This window comes from Cupressus sempervirens, chromosome 7 (assembly GCF_028749045.1).
Source record: "Cupressus sempervirens isolate cs-2001-9-10 chromosome 7, ASM2874904v1, whole genome shotgun sequence".
Taxonomy (NCBI): Eukaryota; Viridiplantae; Streptophyta; class Pinopsida; order Cupressales; family Cupressaceae; genus Cupressus; species Cupressus sempervirens.
The window spans coordinates 397,003,007-397,029,521 of NC_143124.1; the positions used below are offsets into that span (position 1 = coordinate 397,003,007).

Here is a 26,515-nt window from a genome sequence, read left to right on the forward strand (position 1 = left end):
CCCCTTCTGCTCCCTGTCTGATGACGCCACCAAATCAAATGCAATTCTCTATGATTATTCTATCATTTTACAAGTCTGTGATTATGCGCAGTAAAATCCCGATGAATGGAGCGCGTTGTAGATCCATTCACACTCTGATTAATATTCCACTTCACTTCACACACTCTGTAACTCTTCTACAATTAACATAGACTTTCATTTCTTCACAAAATTTATTTCTTCCAATGTTCAATAATATTATAACTCGTACATTGCCATTATAAAGATTATCCACCATAATAATTTTGGCATGTGCAGTCCAATGTTAATACTTTTTTCCGACCCCAAACTTGCAAATAATGAGTCGATTACATTGGCACTATACACGTAGCCAGCAAATGAGATATTAAACCTGACTTACTATATTAGAATGCACACAACAATAGAAATAGTTTAGAACCTTTTTTATATGCCTCATAAATCATTAGTAATGTTTTATCTCCATTTATATGATAGTCGCCAAGGCTCAACAATTATTTTAATATACATCGTCTTATTTAAGGAATAGTTCCCGCAAAAGACTTTATTCTTTTTAAGGCTCAATCAAAATGATATATGTTGCCAGAATAAAGTAGAGCTCGATCAATAATGTTGAATGCCACAATATTTTTATTAATGCTAGATTTCTAGCCTCTCCATCACAACACAACCGTCATTGCACAAAAGATAGAGCCATACAAATGAAAAATAATCATCAACAATAATATCGATTGGAAATAAAGAGAGACAGCTTCAACCAAAACACTCTCATAGGAAGAGACGACAATCAAATATTATACTCTATAACAAAAGCTAACTTGACATGGAACTGCTGAAAAGAAGAAGAATCCAACGTTGAGATGCTAGGGTGAAGGTAGGTAAGATATTATGTGGAAGCCACATGCAACAGCAAACGGTGCATAATTTTATCATAATCAAAGTCAAGGAAAATGCTATAAAAATATATATCACATGATCGATCATAGATATCATAAGAACATAATAACACAGGGACACATCCCCCTCCTTTTTGCCCGTCCCGATGACAGGGACGCACCCGGGGACTTGGGGACTTCATTCCCCTGTCCCCAGCGGCACAACCAAATTCCACCACCTCCATCAAGGATTGGGGGGGTGTCCCGGTGTTGACTATTTGCTGATTCGACTATTTATGTTCAATGTTCGATGTTCCAATTCAATCCAATGTTTAAATTTACTCTTTTATATCTTATATTGCAATACATCTTTTCATAACTAGCATTTTAAGTACATGTATAGTCTATACAACCCCTCCCGTCCCTCGCCACTGTCCCCCCACCATCTGCAAATTAAGGCGCCTCTATCCCCTCATCTCAAAAACTTGTCGTCGTGTTCCGTCATCCCCCCGTCGCCCAGGGTGATGTAACTATGCATCAGAACAACTATGAAGGCAATATACTACAACTAAAACTGTCTTGAATAACTCGGGAGCATGAGCAGGAAAAGACTGGATGAAGGTTTGAACTACAACTACACTTGATTTCCAACACTTACAAAGTTGCCTACAAGATAATCAATCAAAAGGAATAAACGAAATAAAGAACAAAAGAGACTTCTTTATTGTTGTTATCTAGCCTGGCTCTAATACCATGTTAATATTTTGACAAGAAATAAGGATAAGCAACAATAAGGAAGAACACAGAGGTACAAAAGACATGAGACATTTATCCTAGGAAAACCCTTTCACTTGAAGGGAAAAACTCAACTACACCAGAAAAATATTACTTCTATTGATAATAAAATATTCATGGACAATGCTTCCACTTATTGATAGTCATAGAACGCAATCATATATATACACAGAATTGAGTAACTCTTCATATCATAACTGATGGTCTCTTCAACTCCAAAAAACAAGTCTTTTCATATTTCCAAACTCATGACTCTTCGCATGACACGTCTCTCCATATAATATTAATATTTCAAAGGCTTCGGGAGATTGGGATTTTTGAGTTGTTACTTACTGCCATTATGAGATTATATGAGACTGTGGTGGGTAGATTCAGAACTCCTGATGGTTTCTCTGCTCCAATCCATAGCACCATTGGTGTTAAGCAGGGATGTCCTCTCTCCGCCACTTTATTCAGTTTGTACATTGATGAGCTTAAGGATTTCCTTTTGAAATCCTCGCTCCTGAGAGACAGTTGCCACTTACACTAGGTCTTGATCTCCATTCTTTTTGTAGATGATGTGATTCTTCTTGCTTCTTCTCCAAAGAGTTTACAAAGACTCCTAGATGGTATGGCTTCTTTTTGTGTTCAGAAACAGCTTATAGTTAACTTGAGTAAGACTCGTGTTATGGTTTTTAATTGCCTCAAGACATCTCATCTTCACTTCTATTTTCAAGGATAGGAGATTGAGATTACTTCGTCTTATATGTATCTTGGAGTGAAGTTTTTCAGGCCCCGTTTCAGTTTGAGGCCAGCTATTCAGTCTAGAGTTAGTAAGGGTATGGATTCTCTTGCTATGCTTGAGAAACAGTGTTTCAAACACCATTTTTAAGACACTTCATCGAAGCTATCCCTCTTGGACTCCCTTGTCCGACCGACTGTGCTTTATAGTTCTGTGGTTTGGGGACCTTCTCTTCTTGGTTCCGATTGGGCCTCAATTAAGAGGGTTCAGACTTTGCTCCTTTGGCGCATCACCAGATGTCACAGGTTCACTCTTCACAATATTATTTTTGCCGAGTTTGGTATTCATCCTTTTAGTCTTGCCGCCATTTTTTATTTAATTTGGTTCCTTCATCGTCGTGGTCTTGCAGATTTTGTTGGTGAATGTGATAAATACTCCTATGTGGCTTATTGGTCTTCTATTGATATTGCAAGTTCTAATACTAGTTCTTGAGCTCGTTGTTGGTATGCTCAGGCCTCCCCTTTGCTCAGCTCAATTGGTATTGATATTGATTGTCTTCCTCCTTATCAGTTCTCATTGAATGCTCCTGCTCATCTCCTCCAATCTCGGCATGAGTTGAATGAGCATGTCAGACTTGATATTTACCGACAGTACATTACTGCTACCTGGACCAACCCTCATGTTGGTTTATGCCCAAGGATGACCTTCTATGTGGAGCATTTTCTAGAGATTAGGGATGGGATTATTGTTTGTCCTAATTATCTTTCTCGACAGTGGTGTCATGCCTTGTGTATCTCTCTGGGGTCATTCAGGGTTGGTTTTCATCTTCTTCGGGCTCAAACAGATCATCATATTGACACAGAGGAACGTATTTGTAAATTGTGTACTCTTGATGAGATTGAGACGGAGACTTGCTTTATCTTCCGATGCCCTATATATTATGAGATCGGAAGGAGATTTCATTGTTTGTTCCACAATTGTTGTTCTCTCTCAGCCTTCTTCCATTATTGTAACCAGCGATGTCTTGCTCTTTATCTTCAAGAGGTTACTTTGCTTCGTGCTAGCACTCTGCATTCTCTACTTCCTCACCGGCATACTTCTAATCAGCTCATTACTGTCTTTTTCACACCCTTATCTCCTTTACGTGGTGTGAAAAGGTCATCTAGTTCTTCCAACTCTACTGATCATTCTAGATCTGTCAGGCCCCACATTGGTTATCTATGTCAGTGACATTCTTCTACAAGTTCATTGAAACAGTCCAAGGCTCCTACCTACTCACAGTCTTATCCTTCTATGACTGCCTTCTTTTTGCCAAGGAGTCTTTGACTGGGCCTCTCTCTCTCTTCTCTTGTTTCTTGTTTCTCTTTTCTCAAACACTGTTTGGTGTTCTTGCTATTGTTAGCTTATTGGTTGTAGCTCTCAGTCCCATAGACCCTTTGTGGTCTTTTGTTGGACATTAATAATATTATCTTATCTTATCTCCAACTGTTGACACAATATAGAGGTAATTTCTCAATAACAAATCAGTTATAATGATTTTTATCGCAAGCAAGGATAAGGCATATCTTCTTGAGGTAAATTTTAATGTGGAAAATTATGTCAAAAAATAAAGTATAGTTATGGTTTCTTTCCTAAAAATTATGTTATCTCTTTAGAGCAACTAACACAATTTTTAGGAAAATCGACAAATACTCCAAACTTTGCAATTGAGAAGGATGTTGTAAGGTACTCATTTTTTAGTTGCATCAAAGTTAATGGATTTAGACAATCACTAGGTCATTATAGGCTGATACCGATGATTAGAGGACCTTGATGTGGAGTTATTCAGCTCTCCAGCTGCCAATTGTGGGCTTTGGCTCCATTTTGAGGGACTTACTATTTATAGTAAGTCAACAAACGATTCCAATGAGCTCTGATGATGTAGAGGAGTTATATCATGCTTTCAAATGTTATTTCTAATTTTTTTTGTTTTGGCTCCATGATTCTTGGAGGGAGCGTCTATTTTCGGTAAGTCACCCAATCATGATCATCATCTTTTATCATTGGGATCACTCATGTGCTTCAAAAAATTTTATTCGAGTATTGTGTTGGGCGCACTATAGGCTATAATTTAATTTTATTTACTAAGGTTGCTATTTTAATTGAAATTGCTTAATACGCACTTTAGTGTTATAGTTCATTGGAATCGGGATGAAAAGTTTTAAATCATAAGCACATGAAACATGAACCTTGTGTGTCAAGATACCCTTAACTCAGTGAAAAGGTTGATTTTGAGGCAATGGGGGAGTTTAATTAATAAAGCGACTTTATTATTTGTCAACTTAAAATTATAAAATACAGTTGCTTTATGACAAATAAAATTAAAGTAAATTAAAGGAGATGATAACAAATGAAAATTGAATATTAAAAGGAGTTTTTGACGCAAGGAAGGGATCGAAAGGCTAGGGCCAAAGGCACACCTAACTATCGAATCACCTTGCTGAGTAAACACAACGGAAGCAAACAACAGAGAGAACAACACCAAGGAGAGAGAGAAACAACAATACTTTATTGATTCATCCAATTATCAGCATACATGCCCAATTGTAAGGCCTTCTGAGTTACGACCAACAAGATTTTACGAAATCTCAAACTTAGAACTTTTACAGGTCCTTAATTTGGACTTCCAACTCTTCTACTTCGCTCCCCCATCTAGATTCTCTAAGTGATGCCCCGTCCTAAACCTAAACACCCCTAATTATTCTTGCCAAAACAACTTATAGAAGATTCTAGATCTTTACATAATAGAAGGCCGACCTTACATAATAGATCATGACATTAAATTCACGATCCAAATTAAATACATAAGTCGGCTTAAACTAAGAACCAATCACAAACTCAGTCAAATAAGGAATCGAGCATCAACAAATATCAAGTTCACTCGAAACATGAAGGAACACTCGGCTAACACTAGACAACTTGGCAGTAATAGGAACTCGGTAATAACTGGCAGAATGAATAAAATTAGCAAGATTACAAAGCAACCAAGGATGCTCTTGCATCAGACAACCGAAAGAAATGATTCTCCTGAATCATTGAAATGTCACAACCTGAGCTGAATCCAACTTAAGATTGAGAAATCCATGTAGCATCTTCAACTGGCCTATTCTTCCACTTCACCAAATATTCATAGTAATATTTTCCTCTTGTGCTTTTACCCACTTTTTGATCCAATATCTATTCAATCTATTCAATCTGCTTCTTAGGATAATCATCTGGTACAACAACTTCATCATCTGACTCATGATACTTATGCAAATCAGCAACATTGAATATAGGAGATATATCCATGTCATCAAGTAACTCAACTTCATAAGCATTACCATTATCAAACTTCCTCAAAACTCTACAAGGACCAAACTTCTTCATGTTCAACTTACTGTATGTTCCAACAGGAAATCTGTCTTTCTTCAAATGAACCATCACCTCATCACCAACTTCAAAAACATGGTGTCTCCTAGACTTATCAGCATTCTCCTTATACTTCTAATTACTTTGTTCCAACTTCAACTTTACTTCCTCATGCAAAGACTTCATAAAATCAGCAAATATTTCCCCTTCAGCACTTCTCTTCACCAGCAACATCCCTCAAATTTTATATACCTCTAGGCTGCAGTCCAGTAACAATCTCAAAAGGTGTTTTCCCTATACTCCTATTCGCAGAATTATTATATGCAAACTCAACTTTTGCCAATACCATATCCCAATTACTCGGCTTATCTCCAACTAAACATCTCAACAAATTACCCAAACTTCTATTCACAACCTCTGTCTGTCCATCTATTTGTGGATGGAATGTAGGACTAAACTCCAACTCAGTATCCATCTTCTTCCACAAAGTCCTCCAAAACTAACCAAGAAACTTACTGTCTCTATCAAAAATAATACTTCTCGATAATCCACGCAATCTAACAATCTCTTTGAAGAAAATCTCAGCAATATGCACATCATTTGATGTCTTCTTACATGGTATGAAATGTGTCATTTTCGAAAATCTATCCGCAACAACAAATACGAAATCATACCCTCTTGTTGTCTTAGGTAATCCAAGAACAAAATCCATACTAATGTCACTCCAAGGTTTCTCAGAAGTAGAAATATGTGTATACAATCCAGTATTTTGACTTACTCCTTTTGCAACTTGACAAATTCCACAACTCCTTACAAACATCCAGTATTTTGAACATCCTTATACATCTGTGGCCAATAATACTTATCCTTAAGCAAACTCAATGTCTTATCAATCCCAAAATGTCCATCCAATCCACCGCAATATTCTTCTTTAATCAAATTAACTCTCACTGAACTTCTTGGTATACACAACTGAATTCCTTTGAACAACAGACCTCCTTGAATGAAATACTCATTTGACTTGATAGATTTGGTGCTCTGCACTCTCTCCACACCTCATAAAAATCAAGGTTAGTGTCATACAACTCCATCTCATCAAAGCCAAGAACTTCAAACTTCATCTAGGTTAATAAAGAACTTCTACCTAATGCATCAGCAACTCGGTTAGTGACTACACTCTTATGCTTAATCACAAATGTAAAACTCTACAAAAACTCAACCCACTTCATATGTCTCCAATTCAAATTATGTTGACTTCCCAACTACTATAAAGTTTTATGATCGATATACAACACAAACTCTTTAGGAATCAAATAATGTCTCCACTTCTTCAAGGCTTGAACAATAGCATAAAATTCTTGATCATACATAGAATACTTCCTTTTAGCATCATTCAATTTCTCACTAAAGAAAGCAACAGGTTTACCTTCTTGACTCAACGCAGCTCCTATTGCACTGCCACTTGCATCACATTCAACTTGAAATACCTTATTGAAATCAAGCAAAGCCAATACATGTAACTAAACAACCTTTTGTTTCAAAGTCTCAAAACTCTTATCAGCTCCAGCTATCCAGTTGAAATCATTTATATCTCCTCTCATTGTCTCAGTCATAGCATTACTAACAGAACTAAAATTCTTTATAAACTTCCTATAGAAATTAGCCAAACCGTGAAATGATCTTACCTCGCCCACATTCTCAGATGTAGACCATTCCAAAATTGCTTTAACCTTCTCAATATCCATTCTCAAACCATCAACTGAAATCACAAAACCTAAATACACAATCTCCTCTTGCATAAAGGAACACTTTTTCAAATTAATCAACAACTTCTCCTCTTTCAATCTTTGCAATACTTGACAAACATGCTCAAGATGTTCTTCCTTAGTCTTACTGAATATCAAAATATCATCCAAGTAAACAATCACAAACTTACCCAAGAATCACTTGAGAACTTAATTCATCAACCTCATGGAAGTACTAGGTGCATTGGTCAAACCAAAAGGCATTATCAACCACTCATACAAACCATCTTTTGTCTTGAAAGCAGTCTTCCATTCATCACCTTCTTTGATCTTGATCTGATGATAACCACTCTTCAAATCAATCTTGGTAAAATACTTTGCTCCACTCAAACAATCTATTATGTCATCCATCCTTGGCATAGGAAACCTATATTTCTCTATGATCTTGTTAATAGTTTTGGAATCAATACACATTCTTCATTCTTCTTCGGTGCTAATGGAGCAGGTACAGCACATGGACTCAAGCTTTCTCTGATCAAATCTTCCTGCAACAACTCTTGCACTTGTCTATTAAGTTCTTCATGACTTATACTCCTTACTAAAGGTAAACCATCAAGTATATCCTCTGCAACAATCTCCTTGTACTCATTAAACAAGCTTTCAATTTCTGTTGGCACTCAGCTAAAACTACTAGTTTCAGTTGTCACTCAGCCTCTACCATCTTCTATTACTCGGCCTCTATTTGTCACTCGGTCATTACTATACTCTGTCGCTCGACCATTACTACCATGACTCAGCCCTCTAGGAATTACAGCAAAACAGACTTGGTTCTTTTTCATCCTCTTTTCAAATTGCTTTCTACTAACCATGCAAATTCTTACAATAGTACAATTTATCTCATCAAGAGACTCAATCAAAGGCATCAATGTATCCTTGACTCCATTCATCCAAATAGTATATTGATTCAATCTTCCATCATACACAGCGTGTTTATCATATTGCAAAGGTCTACCCAACAAAATATGACGACAATCCATAGGCATAATATCACACAGAACTTCGTCGGAGTAATATCCAATCTTTAATTTCACAATACGTTGTTCACTTACCAATATCTTATGCTCATCCCTGATCCATGAAACATGATAGGGTTTAGGATGCTTCAGCCTCTAATGCCAAATTTGTTGAACTTCCACTATCAATGATCACTTTCCAACATTTCCTAGTTATCTTACATTTGTTCTTGAAAAGACTTTTCCTATGAATAGGTTCTTTATCCTCAATTTTCTCACTGCACAGAGTTCTTCTCACCATCAAATTTTCTCCAACCTCGGGATCACTCTGAGGGTGCACAAATTCACCTTGTATCACAGCATTCCTGCTACCACTTTCATTTTCACCAAAGTATCTACACTAAAAGGATTTATCCCATTCTTTGCTACAGCTGAAACAATTACCACGAAAACCACCTCTAGGATAAGAATTCTCTTCCTTGGTAAGCGCTAGTACCTCCTCGGTAAGAATTACCACCTTTCCATTCGGTCTTGCCTTTATCATCACTTTTCCACTCAGATTTGCCCTTATCTTGCACAGAATTGTCAAATCTGCCACCTTCTCCATAAGATCTGCCTCTACCTCTTTGGAATCTACCACCTCTACCTCTTTGTCTTTGTTAATGCTTCTTTGTCAAGATCCCCTCAGCTTTCAAGGCATATTGATATGCTTCTTCCACACTTTCCAATTTCACAAAACTTATCTCATCTTAAATTCTAGATCTCAATCCATTTAGATACCTTGCAACTTTCTCAACCTCATCATCCACATGTCCAGATCTGATGTCCAATCTATAGAATTCCTCAGTGTACTCCTTCACAGTCGTGTCCTTTTGTCTCGAATTTTGCATCTTTCTCAATAAGCTAACCGTGTAATCAGCAGGAAGGAACTTCTTCACTTTGTTTACAATTTTCAACCAGGTTCTCCTCTTTTCCTTTCCTCTTCTTTGTCTATCACTTTGTAGATGCTCCCACCACAGTAAAGCATGACCTTTCAATCTAGTGACTACAATCTTCACCTTTCTATTATCAGGAGTGCCTTCAAACTCAAAGAACTTCTCCATATCAGAGATCCAATCCAACACAACATTGTGTCCAATTTTCCATCATAAGGAACAACATCAACAGCAAGCTTTGAATGTGAAAAATCAATCAAAACCAAACATAGTCCAAGACATGGATAACAAAATATAAAACTTCATTTTTGAGAAAAAGGGTGTAACCCAATAGATAATTTTTGAGGAAAATTTTATGAAAACCCATCAAAGAAACCTTCGAGTGGCCAAACACAAGGCTTCACGTGGTAAAACAGCACATGCAAGTACATGCAACCCTCAACAATCAGAGACTTTTGCTAAAACCAAGAAATTGCATGACCAAAACGATCAACCAAGCTTGCAATTTTCAGCAAAAATCTACTAAGCCAAACCAAAAATTTCAAAAAGTTCCTCTTACCAATTTTTATGTTCTATTAAAAAACAAATTTCTGTATATAAGTTCTATGAAATCCCTTTGACCCGCTCCGATACCATATGGTCAATCGATGTTGTTGCATTAAATAGAGGCGATGAAAGCTCCTATATAGATTTACAAAAACTATGTTACTAAAAGAAACAATCGTGATCTAAAGACGAAAATAGTAACTACCTAATAATCTAAAGATTAGCTAAGATGACCATTAACAATACATTATAATATTCTCATAGTAATTAAGATTAACTAAGAATCTTGGCATTAGTTGTTATGTGCACTCCAAAAAGAGATGGAGTTTATAGTGGTAGTTATAGAAATGAACTTCTCAACTGGGGCATGAGAATTGAGTAGCTGAGCAACTTGCATATTGTTGTGGATCCCATATGAGTTGGGTGATGCTTTTGGATGCATTCCTTGGAATATGGGCCATCATGGAGGAATTACAGATCAAAGATGCCATCTATTATTAATAGGACGGACAATAGTTTTGATTAAATCCCCTTTCTTTTTGTGGTGGTAATTTTGCATTTTACTATAATTTGATGGTACATTGTTTTGGGAAACCAGTTCTGGAACTGGAGTGCTGTCTAAATGAACAAAGTGTCAGTGTGGTGGATGTATCTCTTTGTTGAAGATTAATAAAATTTGACATATTTCTTATGAGGAGCTTTTTACCAAAAGAATTTCTCCATGTAAACCTATGGTTATATGGTTATATAGTTTGCTGATTTTATTCTTACTGTTGAATTTAAGCAAACAGATAATTATCATATGGAAATCCTTAGATGAAAAATTGTCCTTGAGATTTGCAGGGAATTGTAATAGATTTTATGTCAGTAGTTTCACCTTGTTTCTCAATAGATACTGCTTATTATTGTCATAGACCATTGATAATTTCTATATTAACTTTAATTAATTATATCCAATACAATTTTTATAATATCTTCCAAAACTGTGCAGTATTTTAAATACTAATCCAAATTGCCATGATGAATGAAATACAAAATACGTTATTGTTTTCATATATAAGAGAGTACAAATTCTGCCTAAATTTCGTACCAAGAATGGTAGCTTCATGTGGGTAAAAACAGGATTGGCTATAGCAATTTCCCCGAGAGCTCTCAACATTAGAGACAGAATTTCTTGTATATGTTTGACAATCAAACGTACAGCTGCTTCCTCCTTAAGCTGTGATTCACGTGCCTCTTCCTTTGCAGATTTTGACTTCTCTCCTTCTGCTATATAAGAAAAAACTATTATTACACAAAGACTGTTGCCAATACAAGAAATAAAAGATGCATTGCAGTTATAATCTCATGAATGACAGAAGAACAAAATGACAGACCCAGCTTTTTTGTTGCCTTTGAAACATCCTTTTTTCCCATGTTTGTAGTCTCTCTTTTCACTGAAGTTTGACGAACAGGAAGCCCAGATTTAACAGGTTCCTGTACAACGAATTACACCTGGTGTCCTTAAAAGATGATATTAATTTGTAAATACAAGTTAAAATTCAGTATTTTCTACCAGCACTTAACATTTCAGTTTTTTTTCATGCATCAAGATTTGGAAGAACACTGGCCATTACCCCATTTTCCAGGTCATCATACAATTTGAATCGTCCTTTTGCTTGCTTAATATTTTTATCAGTGACAACCTCTGCAACATATACTCCTTGCTCACTAGACAATACTCCTTCTTGTGTGTTGAATATCTGTAAATCTCAAACATGCAAAAATAAGAGTAAAACAAACATTATTTAAAACAATGGTATACACATGTTATGATCCCACAGCCCATAGAATTAAATAATAAAAGCATGAGCATATTAACCTACAGGTAGATTTAGGAATTGAAGTTTCCCAAAAGCAAGCCTTAAACAATTTAATGCTTAAACTTTGGAACACTTTAGACCTATCATGCAACAACGATGAAAGAAGTAAACACATTTTGACATACGAAGAAACATGTTACCCAAACACATTCAAACCAAGATACCATTGTATGACTGAATTTCATCATCTACATCTTTGAATGAAACCAATGGATTCCACTAATACATAAAGATACCACCAATTCAACATATGGGAAACCAATAATAATTATTTACAAACATAGTTGATAGATACAAATCAAAAACATTTTTCATTATCTCTTTGAAAATGTACAAATTCAAAAAAGCTTTTATGTACTTGGTACGAATCCAAAAAAATCTTTGGAAATCTCTCCTGCATTTCCCTTCCATAAGGGTCCCGCCCTCCCACTTTACATTACAAAGTGCCTTTGTATTTATAAGCTTTCAAAATAACTTGCTTCTTTTCAAGGTTGGTAAATAACTTATTTTTGTGTATTTTGAACAAGGATAATTAACCTGAAAGTTTTGCACAAAAACGATCAGCTTCTTAACCTCAACCAAAGATCACAATAGTCGCATTTAACAAACTTGAAATTTGTAAAATAGGAAGAAGAAGAAATTTGTATTTAGACGATTTCTATAATAGAAAAGCTCTAATTTCCACAATTACCTGTTTGAGTGGATGATGCTCGAAATACAACTATTATAATTTGTTCACCTATTGATATTCCTTTGATTAGCCGGAATGACTTGTTCATCCACCATTCACATTTAAGCCCCCACTCTTTTTTTTTGGCCTGCCTTCACATACAACAATAAGTAGCCAATCTGACTATATATATTATGTCTTTGTCTTCTTTCCTGGGAATAAATACTTCTCTTAAAATTGATAAATGGATCTCATGAGTAGCCAATCCTAACATAATGAAGTTGGTATGCCAATCACACAGGTAATATTAAATATTTGGATCAAATCCTGTCAGATTTGATCATGAATGTATGACCTCGATTTTTATTTTTATTTTTATGTTTTGCTGACCAAGGTCATAATTTGATTTGAAGTATAATATTGAAGGGCAATGGACAAATGGCCATGAATTGCATCCCTGAGTGATTTGCTTCAGACATCTATTTTAGGAGTTTATTCTTACCCTTAGCTTCAAACAATTTTCCTAATCTTTCCATTTCTGCAGCTACATTATCTGAATCTTTGGCAGCTCTAAAATGTCATGAACATTTTAAGTTCATTTTAGCTCTTCATTTAACAGCATAAATTGCCATGTACAAAAGCTTACTGGGTTGTACCATCACAAAGAGCTGATCTGTACAATCAAACATGATCTTCAAGACTCAATCGTAAGTTATTGATGAAGGCTATCATATAATAGTGTTAAATAAAAATGCAATCATACGATGTGTGTAAAAACAAGCCTTTGTTCGGGTTGAATCAAGAGAGCATCTTCTTCTATAATGGAAATAGTGAATAATTAAACATATCTATATGGTGGCAACCAGATTGGACACGTAAATTTTGGTAAACGTTATGATGTCACTTTGAACATTCTTCAGAACAATTTAGTCATTTCGCATATAACTCCATATTCCGCATGAATGTCTACAAGATAATTTCCAACTGTCATGAAAAAACTCTGTGCAATCATATTTCCTTAAGGTTGTTGTTGAACGGCTCACATGCTTTGTTTTTTATTCCACATTTCATTGGTATTCATGTTCAAAGAGCTTCTCTAACCATAATATCTAGCAAAGAATTCTCTATAATATGCTTTGACAAACGTCCATAACCTGTCTTATAACACCACCTTATGCAGTTTGAGTTGTCATGACCAACATTGCACCTGCAAATTATTTTTGCTTGACAATTAATAAGGGATTTCCAACATATTTGTTTTGTGCTTGTCCTGTAACTATTTCAATCCATGTGATCGTGCTTCCGGCAGACAGACAGCAAGCTTTGTGCCTTGTCTATGGTTTCACAATTTTTCATCCATGTCATCTAATGTTGTAGTAACTAGGACAGTAGACAAAGTCTATTATCTGTTATAGTCGTTTCGATGGAAACCTATATCTCTAATCATATGTTCTATTTCATTTTCCAAATCTTACTATTTACAATCAGCGACATTTAAACTATTATGTTCTGTTGCAATGCAAATGCTATGTTTCTATACTTTATGCACACATTGGGCAGAGCCACATACACAACATCTCTACATGTAATCTTGGAATCCAGCTTCGAACCATATCATCTTTCATGCCATGGTCATCATGTTCCAAGGAATAACAGGGTTACTGAAACATTCCATCAAAGAGTTTGTATGCACTGGTTTGACATTTGTGAAAATGTTTCTGAAACTTATGAACACATGCATTCGTACGTCAATTGTTATAGCCACAGGTATTGGGAATCTCAGTTGCACACTGTATTTGGATTGGTACCTATACTTCACCATCAATCTACCACGATGCATAATTTTTGCACATATCTAACAGTCATTACATTACTGACATATTTTTGTGGCATTTCATTGAACATGTCACATCCTCTAATAATAGGCAGTGACATTCAACTGTGCCTTCATTCGTATGTGATCCTTCCACTCCAAGAAAACACACAACTACAGTGAGTTGAAATATTCTTTAGCATAGACATTTCATCAAACAGTTAAAAGCCTTAGCTAAGTTTCCTCATTTCGTTAAGTACGACTATCCATCAATCCAAAGACACTTAAAACGGCATGCAAAAGGAAGATGCTATAAAGATTGTGAAGTTCAACTTTCACACCAGCCGATCAAAGACTTTTCAGCAAGTGAAAATTCTGCACATGGTCCCATCTTCTAATTTCCTTTAATGACATTTCTTTGATGCATTTAAAAAACTTTGAGTGCATCGCCTACAATTCCATAATTTTGAATGAATTTTTTCAAAACATTTCCAGCTATGAAGGCTGACAAAACTCTCCACCGACAGTCTTGGATGAATACTCATAACTTGTTGCAAGTTTCCCACTTTTTGACAGATAATGAGGATATTAGCAAAGAATTACAGAACTTTACACCTGCAAAGTCCATCTACTTGAAATTTTCTTAAATCCTTTTCAAGCTCCATTGTGTAATTCCCTGCACCTTCCAGGTCCATTTGACCACAATACTTTGAGGCATTTTGTCAAGCAGTTCCTGAGCCTTGTCTAATTCATCATTGAAAACTGCGGGCAAGAAGATAATAACAAAGGTGGGGGTTAACTTTACTGAACATTAATGGCGCACCTTTTTAAGTTTCTTTACTTTACAATCTCCTTTCACTTTAACGTGTATCCTGCATTCATTTCATTCCGTGAGAGAAGCAGTCATTTACATGTGCAGATGATTGTCCATATCATAGATGTGTTCTTTCAAGATACAAGAAATTTTCAAAACAAGTTTGCATGTACCTTTGAATGCTTTTTAGATAGGTAGCGATTAATTTCAGTAAGTTAATGTATCCTCCCAAAATACATAATTTTGAAAGATTGCTAAACCTCGAGAAGGTTAAGCAATCTTTTTAATTCATGTGTTTTATACAACTCCGTTAACCTCTCTTTTTATATTTTAATTTTGAAAACTAGGTGAGGTTAATGAATTGATTAAAAATATGTATTTTAAGGAGTTTTTTTAAGATTTTAGGTTGATTAATCCAATAGAAAAACATTAGAAGGGACATATGATTAAGGTCAGATTATTTCTGACTCAAAAGTCCATTTCTGAAAATTCAAAATGCAGGACAGAGCTGAGGAACAACTGGAGACACTTAACGATAAAACCAATGGAATTTTGAAAACAAAATCACCTTTTTTAAGAAAAAAAGTTGACGTTTTATCCCTTGCCACAGACCGAAAAAGATGAGGTTTTAAGGTGCTGGATACCCGAAGACCATGAAAACTGGAGGCAATTACATAGGGAAAATGAACTCACGGGCAACTTCACTTGGTATGAACAAATATTTTCAAAATTTTGTCTGGACTGAATATGAAGGCAACATGTCTCATCTTGTGGTCCACAAAAACTGGCCTTCCCACTTCATTGGACTCTACCTAAATGCAGTCATTGTGATTTTTCTCTCATAAAAACATGGCAAGTTCACAACATTCACTTTAAAATATAAATTGGAAGAACAAGATGCATGATTAAACAAGGCAACTTTGTGCAATTTTGTGCTATTTTTTGTAGTACAACAAAGCCACAATAGAAGAATTTAATCATAACATTAATCTTTACAAGGAACAGATCAAGGGCACCTAGTCCACATAACCTAAGTAGATTGTTGCTTGAAAAAGAAAATCCAAATACAAAGTCAATTGTAGAAGGGCACAAAAAAAAAAAAAATGCAAGATCTGATGAATTATATTATTGAATGGGTCGACAAAAGCAATGAATTACGCACTAATCAACTTTCTAGCTGCTTTGAATGGTTAAGTGTACAAAGGCAATGAATTACACACTCACCTCAACAAGGATTTATTATTTGCTAACACCTTTGAAGCTCAATTAAAGAGCCAACAGTGGATGGATTTTTCCTTTTTGAAAGAGATAAATGGAAAAGAGCTGCAAAGACAACCTTTTATAATGTCTTCACAATGAGTTTTATAAGAACATCAAAGTGACTTCAAATTTCTAGTTTAGCTTTAGATATTGTAAATTTTTGTTTTTGTTTTATTATTAATTGCAACTTTAAGGTTTTTGTAAGTGTTGATGCCTTTAGACAAGATTGTGTATTAGTGTACTTCAATTGTTAAAATTTTAAAAGACATCACCAATTTAAGGAGATAGGGTGTTGAAGTAGCAGATTTCTTGTAGTTGCAAGATAGACATCGAGTGGAGAACAAGTTGGAGCAGAGAAATCAGACCAACAAAAAACATAGAGATCTCAAGAGAAGAAAGTAAAAGTCAAATTTGAGACATACCAACGTCTTATCTAGAGTGAAGAGAGAATTCTAGGGGATGCATTTAATAAATTGAAACAGGAGAGATTCAGGCCATATAAATTTTTTGGAAAAACTAACAATATAAATGAAATTGAACTATGTGGGCAAAGGATATTTCTCCATTTTTTAAAATAGCAGATCTGTATGAGTTTAATGACTAGATTCTTTGTAATCAGGAAAAATCAAGTTGACATTGCATAGAATATTTGGAATACATAGTTAAGTGGAAGGATGCGACCACGGAGATTTCCACATGGTTAAACCCCACAAAGATCAGCCCACTTTGATCACTCTGTTGAAGAATTTAAATCTCATCAAAAGTTCTTTTCAGTAACGCAACTTGTGAAACTTTTCAGTAACACTTTGGTCACAGCAGGTTTCCCAACATCCAACAGAGCAGGCAGCAAGATCCTGAACTCTTACATTTTTTTAAGGTGGGCATTGATTTACTGTTCACATTATCAATTTCACATTAAGTGGAGCAATAGACTACTGATTTAAATGTCCCTTCACGTATATTGTCACTAAGCATGTTGAATCATTTCCCAGATGAAAACACCATACTACTTTCCTATGCTGCAAAACTTGTGTTTTAACTGACTTTAATGCCCACTTAACACCCGTAACACTCATTAAACAATAGTATTCATTAAAACATTTTGTTTGGTGATATAAATCTGCGTGATGGAAATTTTGACATTGCTGTTCACCTTGATCACAATATCATGTGATCTCAATAAACTATGGCTAACATTGTAGAATCTCTGTTCAAAAGATTACCATGAATAAAAAACACATAAAAAAGGAAGAATAGCAGATAAATAATGCATAAAGAATTTGTTTCAAGTTTAACCTTTCATTTCATTAGCCATGTAATACTTATTTTACCTTTATATCATTTTCTGTAAGTCCATCGTGCAAGCCTCGTTCACTTAGCTCTTCTAGTCTCTGGCATATGTACCAAAGAAATCTTCAACTCAATTTTAAACTTAACAGATTTAAGTTGTACCAGCCAAGCAAAGAACGTATCAAAACATCAGTTGAATGATACAACAGAAAAGATTTCAGGTACCTTTATAAATTCAGCATAGATTTCGTTAGGTATGATTTGCATTGCCGTTGATAGAGCAGCAATAGCAGCCTGAGATTCCCTGCATCCCGAATTCATCAAACCCCTTGGTCCTAATAATATCTGCAATCAATGTACAGAACAAAGAAATATATCAGAAAAATGAAAAATATATAATTTCTAATCTGAAATCAGTCAACAAGTACCTAATATGTTTCAGGCCACTCATAAAAATCAAACCAAATGCATAAAAAAACACTTGCAATTTTATATTGGGTAGTATAAAAGGTTGAGCCCTATAAGATAAACTATTTCAGTAAGAACACTTGGCCTTCACTTGACAGACTTGCCAATTGATTCAAGTACACAAGTCATCTGTCCCAAAGGTATTTCTAGCATAAACATGTCACTTCAGATAAAAATATCCTCTGATGTTCTAACCAATTTGCTTTGACAGTTATGTTACATTAGTAATGTTAACGGAGCATGATATTCTCCAGACACCAGATATCCATAGAATAAGGGACATGATGTTGTGCAAGAAACTGTTTCTGCGAACTCACCATCACAGCCTTTGTACATTTCTGACAAATCTGAACTTCATAAATATGCATTTGACAAAAAAGTTGTCTAAAATGATTACTACCACAGCATTTTTATACTTTTTTCTCACAAAGCCAAACTTCCATGCATGCACATTTATTTGACATGAAAAATGTTGAATATGATCTTTTTGCAGTATTCAAACTAAACACAAATCAAGCACCCATACTTACAAAAATTCATTACTCTTGATGATCACAGATAACACTTCACAAAATACAGTTCCAAGTTCAAACAATGACAAATAACAAGAGACTTCTGATGAAGTAAAATCGACCCTTTGATTTGCAATTACTTGGAAATGCAAACTGACTATAACTATCCAAAAATTCACAATCATTGGTTTTTTGTCATGACACTTCTGTGTACCTCACAAATAACTCTCGGATCAGATGCCAGTGTGTGTGAAACATCCAGACCCTGTTTTCTGATACTTTTAACCAGTACCTGCACAGGAAATAAATACAAGAGTTTCAGAGGTATAAAATGTAATCCTTAATGAATATGTCATGCATTCCTGAACGGCCTAAATATGTGTGAGTTTCACTGTAATTTTAACAGGATAAAACCCCACATTCCCACATTATTTGGAAAATATTCAAGTGCATTGATTTTATTTTCATTTTACATGTTAAAATATTGAAAATAGACACACATCAATTCAATTTAATGATGCTGTAATGAAAGAACTGATAGAAAGCGTTTTACAATAAGAAATTCCTATTCTTCAGAAAATGAATTTTCAAAATGCATAGATATAATAGTAGAATACACAAATCTCATAGGTCGTATCTGAACCAGTCAACAGGTGTTCAAAATCAAACGTGTCACTTTCCTATAGCTTCTTTCCATCAATTCCTTGTCACATAATTCTCAGTTAAGTATCAATACCAAGATAATTGTGGTCTCTCTCTCTCTACCTCTTATATTGTGTTGAGGTCTTGTTTACTACAAAATTTTGCAAGATGCAGATACATTTTCAACTATATACAAGGAACATGAAGATAAGAGATAAAGTTTAAGTGAAAAGGCATGCCGCTGTGTGGTGTCCCCTTTTTGGGACAGGAATTCTAAAGTTAAATTCATAAAATATTAAATGTTGGCTTATGAGAGCTTAAAGCAGATTTATTGAATTGGTCAATTTAATATTATAAAGGGGTTTAAAAGGTGACAAAAAAGGGAAAAGGATGAAAGGAGAAGAATGAAGCTCAAGAGTCACATTTTGGGTCCTTTAAAGAGGGATGAGGACTTCATTTTCAACTATGCTTAGCTTTGGAGTATTTAGTTTTCTCTTAAAGGAAGCGGAAGCTTGGCTTTCAATTTCATGATTCTAAGGACGAAAACCTTTAGGCTCTTCTTGTGAATTGGACACAAACCTGGCTCAGCCTTGTGATGGGTTCAACACGGAGCTCCCATTGCACATGCAGGTTTTTTTTGGTGGGGGTATTTCCAATCTGACCGTAATACTGTTTTTAAGATTGGATTTTATACATATTTTGTTGTATAGCTGATTTATAATACAAAAACAATTATGGAGTTGTATTGAAACTGAGTATTTTTATGAGCATTATGGTTCATTGCTAGTTTATTCTGCTAGCTTAATTTGCAAAAGATGTATGTTGATTTCTGAAAAGTATTTATTAGTGAATTTGGGGAGAATATCCAACTCAGATATTTCAGTGGTATCAGAGCATTGACCCTGCCATCCTATTGGACATAGTCAGAGGTTTCAATTGGAAATATACGTAAAGGAAAGATTTATTGGAATTTGTTCATCTTCCATGAAAATTTATACCATGTATTCAGAACAATTTTTACCTCTGTTGTAGATATTAATCACAAGAACTAATTCATATATTTCAAAGTTGTGGGGTTTTTGTTTCTGAAGCAAAATAACTGAAGGAATATAGGAATGATATTATTTAAGATTGTGAATTAGAAAAATGTTATATATTTTCTGTTTCACAAAGTAGCTGAAGAATTTGCTGAGAAAATTTACAAGCAATCTCAAATATTTCAAACTACTCTGGAGATTGAATGTGTTCGTGTGTTAGAAAATCTGAAAATCTCTGTAGTGTCATGGATTTAAAATGCCTATACTTTTGCTGAGTGTCTTGGAACATAACTGTGGAGGTGTGATTAAACTCCAGATTAACACATTTAAAGGGCATGCGAAATACGTTTGGTTTATGGAAAATACTCATTGTAATGCATAGCACCATAAACAAGCACATGTTCATGGTCAGGATTCTCCAAAGTAGATTCATTGCAAACAATGGCATTGTGAGTAAGGGTTATAAAGTATTAGAGATTTCCTTTTTAGGAGAGCACAGTGTCTAGATAAATTATTCTTTTCACCATAGCGAGGCATTCTTTCCTCTCTGCGGATAACTTGCTTAAGAGTAGTTGAGGAGTTGGGACTTGATTTGGATTGATATCAAAAATTTAAGAAATGCAAGCCAGGTTCTCACAATGACTGGAACAACATCGATGATGTTTAGTTGAGGAGATGAGAGGAGATGAGACTGAACGGATTACTAAAACACGAGATGTTTTGAACTACCTGTGAACCGATAACGGACGCAACTTACTGGACAATGTTCAAAACCATTTCAAAACTCAAAAACAACACAGTGGGACAAGCTACATGGGATTTTCTTACAAAGTCCGGGCCAGCAATCATCATAAAAGATTCAGAAAATTTCAAATAGTAGTGTTGCCAGACAAAATGATAGTTCTCTGTAGTTGTGTACAATTGTTTGGAGATGAATGAGTCCAACCCAGTTGTAACGTCTACCAAGTTTTAATTCTCTGGGCAGATATAGACACTTGTTCTCTTGTGGTTGGTAGCCAATTCTAGGAGATAAGATATGAGATAATGATATTAATGTCCAACAAGAGATCACAAAGCTAGGAAGTCTCCCAAAGGTAAAGCGCAAGATACCGCTGGTCGGAATAACTTAGGAATAACAGTTTTCCTTCCATCTCTCCAACCTGATCATGATTGCAAAATTGTAACACAAAGCCTTATCCTATCACATTTCTTCTACCGTGCGATTTCTGTGAGTTATGTTTGAGACTATGGCAATCATTATCTGCCTCTAAAATTGCAGTGAGAAACAAGGAAATTACAAGAGAATTTTCTCCAAGACGAAGTATCAGTTAACATGGTAACTGTGAAAGTTGCATGCAGTGTGTGCAAACTACAAATTCATCAAGTTCGGCATTCGGTGGATATTGAAGGGTTGATTTGTTGTAATTGTAAAACAACAAAGTTCAAGATAATCTTGGCGTTATTTTTGTTGTTGTGTATGAGTTTGGATCCAAACTAAGAGGTATCCGACTACATTTGGGAGGTAACACTCGAAAGAGTTTATCGAAGAAAACAATTGTGTTGTTGGCAATTCTTATTATGGTGTCATGAATGAAATTTTCATGAGCTACCATTAAAGGCCCGAATACAACAAGGTCATGAAAAGTAACAGAAAAGCCATTAATTCATAGAGGTTGTTACCGTCACAGTTGCAAAGAAGTCGTTGTCTTTAACAGGTTGTTGAGATACAAGGGACCAACATTCTATTGCGGGAAATATATAAATCAGGCACTAAAATATTATAGTTGCACAGAAAGGGAAAGGTTTTGGATATAACAAATAAATTGATATTTGGTCAGAGCTTAAGTTTCCTGGAGTGGGTAAATGATATCAAATATTTACTCTACCAATCGGAAGGTGACCGTTATTGTAGTCCAGTTCAAGCTGATTAAAATCGCTTCCATGTAATGCCAAGAGATGCAAGTTCTGTAGTGGCATGCCAAGAAGGGAGTTTGACAGAATCCTGTCATTTCTGAAGGAGCAGATTCCAGTTAACAGTTGCAGTTTGGTGAGGACATTTCAAGGTGAAATAATAATTGTTGGAGTCTACGACAAATGCGGATGAAATAATTTATATAAAATTATTTCTGCAAAAGAACCATCCACAGGCCCAATTTATGACTGAAAAAGTCGAATAATACAATCATCGTATAGTGATCCGACTAGACTTCACACAGGAGAAGATTTAAAGGAGTTAAAAGTATATTCCAGTGGGCTTTAGTGAACTGACGGCCTGAATGTAGGGCATGCTTTAATAAGCATTTAATTAGTGAGATTATTCAGATTATTCGCAGGAGTGTATTCAGATTATTAACGACCTTCGTTAATATATTTTATACTCAAAGGAAAACTTTTGTAACTCTGTTGGGTGTAGGTTACTCAAAAAACTTATATCCTACCAATGTTTTTGAGACTGGAAACATTGACCAGGCTCGGTGCAACACGTAGGGAGCTAGTTGGTTCCAAACTGAAGAATACAAATATTAATTCAAACTGTTTTTCCTCGGCAATCTGAAAGATTTTAAAAATTTTCAGGAGTTGTTGTTCAGTGCTGAGAGCCAATAATTTGTTTGCCATAAAAATATATTTGCGGGCCCAATTTATTGTGATGACTGCATTTGCATTATCTGTGAAGTTGGATTTAACATTTAAATGGGAAAAAATTGATGCAATGTTTGCATGCCATTAATAGTGTAAAGTTTTCTCTTGGGACGACAGATCAGGCCTTGTTCAAAGTATCATGGGAAATTGCAGCAATAGTAAGAAATAATTTCAAAAATTAAAGTCACCCATTTGGGGCTATCAGTTTATTACAACCCAAATTTCATTTGAGAAAATCCTAAACACAGGGCATAACTCCAGTCAAAAAGCAAAATGCGCACCGCAGCTGGGCTCTAGAGCTTATTCTTGAGTCCTGTACAATGTTGGAGTCATAATTCTGATTAAGGCTCTCTTAGGGGGATAAATCTATTTATTATCAGGATTGGTACTGAAGCATTTGATACAGTTACATTGATCAATAGTTCAATGTTGAAGTTATGACAGTGTTGCTCATTCTACCAATATTAAATAGGTGAGCCTCTTGTTAGTTGCAACAAATTAGCAAATTTCAAAATGGCATTAGATAACAGTCTGGCCAAAGTACTTTATGAAATGGGGAGCAAGTTGGAGTTGGATTTGCAAGCAAGTGAACATACTCTCATCACTTTGATTAAATTGGAGGGATGCTTAAGCATGGTTGAGCAATCACCCTCTAAATTATTGCAGATCGCTCTTGTTCCTATACTGAGTGCATTGAATCAACAAAAACGGCTGAAGCATTCAAACGAGATAGGTTTGTTGGTTACTTCTTGTTTGATGGAGGTTACAAGGATTTTAGCACCTCAAGAACCTTGCGAAAAAAGTTATAGTGAAGGAGGTACTTAATGGTTGATAGCTTTCAAAATCTTGGGGACACCAGCAGTTGTCATTGTCCAAGAAGGGCTGCCATACTCACAAGATTTGCAGAAATCAGATTGTATAATCTACTAGTTGACTTGGGATTGCATGATTTAATACATACCATGTTTCAAAATCTATGAGGCGCAATCAAGGAACACAATGCAGATGTTATTGCAGCCATGGAAAGTATTATGGTAATGACAATTAATGAGAGTGATGCCCATTTCCAACCACTTCCACAAATGTTGTTAGAAATTTCAAATAGAGAACAAAAAGCTTCACAAAGTGCTTATAAGCTGGTCAACAAGGTGCTCAAATGATCTGACCAAAAAATTGAGAAGCGCAAACAACAACAGCTAAAGAAGAATTAAAAGCGATAGGAAAACAGGTCTCAAAATCTCCAACATTGAGCAAAAACAAAATGAGAAAGAAGTAGCTCTGTTTCAAATGCCAGCATACCTAGTCTCTTGACCACATTTGTGAGAAGGAGAAAGAAGAATCAGCTTCAGAAGTGCCGGTTAGTGTTCAAGGAGTTGAAGACTCTTTGGTTGAACTTCAACATAGTGATGCTCAAGCTTGCATGGTGACGGAACTGGCTATTGACAATGGTAAGGATTACACTAGCATCTTATTTGGTGATTTGGAGGTTGTCATTGACAAATGATTTAATGTTCACAAGGAAGAAAATGAAACCTCCCATGATGGTGAATCATTTGAACTTGATGACATGATAAATGATAAGGCCATGTATATTGAGATAGTGGAAAATTATGAAAATGGTGCAGCTGAAATTGAAAATGAATCTAGTATAAATGAACTATAACAAGACAACGTTACTATAGGAGCTGTCTTGAAAAACCAATCAGAAATTACATTTCAAGTTGATGATTTTGGAGCGTATAATTTGGAGGATAAGCTGAAAGTATCAGATGATATGATGATTGCATCCTTAGTACAGTTTGATAACACTCATAAAAGCTTAAAAGAGGCATTGCGGGAAGTTCAATTTGAGAAAAGGGAGAAGGGAATAACGAATGGAATCAATAGTACATACTTTTACACTCTTAAGAGGGCATCAGAAAAAATGAAATCAGACTATTCGAAATCGTTCAAAGACAACGATATGGCTATCAAACATGGTGAAGAAAAAGAGAGAGATAAATTCTCCAACTAAGTATGACAAAATACTCATTACATCAGGCTGAAAATCAGATTTCAAAGATAGCCACTTGCCAAGGTAATGATCAAGAACCCAAGGCTAAGGAGATCACACAAATAATACAAGGTATTCACACCCTTAGAAAGAATGAAGGAGAGCACAATATATATACTTCACCCTACCAATATGAGGTTTGTTATACTCAAGAAGACTATAAGGACCAGCAAGAAGTAAACAATGAGAACTCTAATTTTTAAGACAGCATTTGTGCATCTTCACATTGTCAAATGGATAGAGATGAACCAAGTAAAAATAATTCAGAGATTTCACTTGAAGATGATTCTTTTCAGTAAATAAGATAATGATGTGGCTGATGGTATTGATCGTGATCCAGGAGATGAAGGTTCCTACAGCTCACCTATTATTTTGCCACCAAGTTCTTATGATAAGGCAGCTGCCTACTTATTGATTGGTGAAATTATCTTTTTGCCATAATCCAGTTATCAATGGCTGCCCTGTTTGAACTATTAGTACATTTTCAAATTTCACTTGGTCTCCAGGGGTTAGTGAATTGCATGTAGAACAGTAATGACCACACATGTTGCGATATAGTCCATATGAGATGCTTGCCTTTCCAGTGCAGTGGTTTAGTGGTGACATTGTTGACATTCTGAATGCTGATCCAAGTTATGGCAGCGACATCCCGAGGCATGATGAGTTGGTCTCCTTGCAAATGGACAGTGTGTTTTGCATCTATTTATTCAGCTGGCTAATGCAAGACATTGGATATTCACCGATCATCTATTTCTACACCTAGGATCGTGCTAGAAAATTGGTTTGGGATCCAGGTGTTAACAAGATGTGTGCTTTGCATTTTGAAGATTTTGTTGTGAGATTACTCAGTTTGAGATTTATGATCAGAGTCACGCAACCTACAAATGCAACGGAGTTTCAAAAATTGGGATCAAGGAATAATTGTGATAGATTTGTTGCATTTTTATTCTGGGTACGACAGCATGGCAAGTCACAACTTCGGAGTTACCAATATGGGCCACAGAGATGCTAGCGGCTGGATATGGGACCCTTGTTTTTCTTTATGGACCCATGATTGCTTGAGAGCAAGCAATCTCAAGAAGGGAGGACTGTAATGTGCCCCTTTTGGGACATTAAAAATTCTACAGTTAAATTCATAAAATATTAAATTCTGGCTTATGAGAGCTTGAAGCAGATTTATTAAATGGTCAATTTAATATTATAGAAGGGTTTGAAAGATGACAAAGAAGAAAAAATGATGAAAGGAGAAGGAAGCTCAAGAGTCACATGTTGGTTCCTTAAAAGTGGAATGAGGACTTCATTTTCAGCTATGCTTACTTATCAAGATTAGATATTATGCACATTGTTGTATTGTTGATTTGTAATACAATAACAATTCTGAAATTGTATTAAAACTGAGTATTTTTATGAGTATTT

General features: G+C 35.4%; 1 protein-coding gene across 4 annotated transcripts in view; it reads right to left on the bottom strand.

Annotated features, from left to right (window-relative positions):
* Positions 1-26,515, bottom strand: part of ILA (putative protein kinase regulator ILITHYIA) — a 265,229-nt gene that overhangs the window by 183,533 nt on the left and 55,181 nt on the right. For 3 of the 4 annotated variants that reach the window (XM_089791536.1, XM_089791539.1, XM_089791537.1), the window contains exons 14-19: positions 18,942-19,019; positions 17,973-18,092; positions 17,789-17,848; positions 11,655-11,780; positions 11,415-11,514; positions 11,129-11,307 (exon numbers count right to left, since the gene is read on the bottom strand). In XM_089791536.1, coding sequence (XP_089647662.1) covers positions 11,129-11,307; positions 11,415-11,514; positions 11,655-11,780; positions 17,789-17,848; positions 17,973-18,092; positions 18,942-19,019 — 663 coding nt within the window. The remainder of the gene's footprint in view (positions 1-11,128; positions 11,308-11,414; positions 11,515-11,654; positions 11,781-17,788; positions 17,849-17,972; positions 18,093-18,941; positions 19,020-26,515) is intronic. The other variant, XM_089791540.1, reaches the window with a different exon arrangement.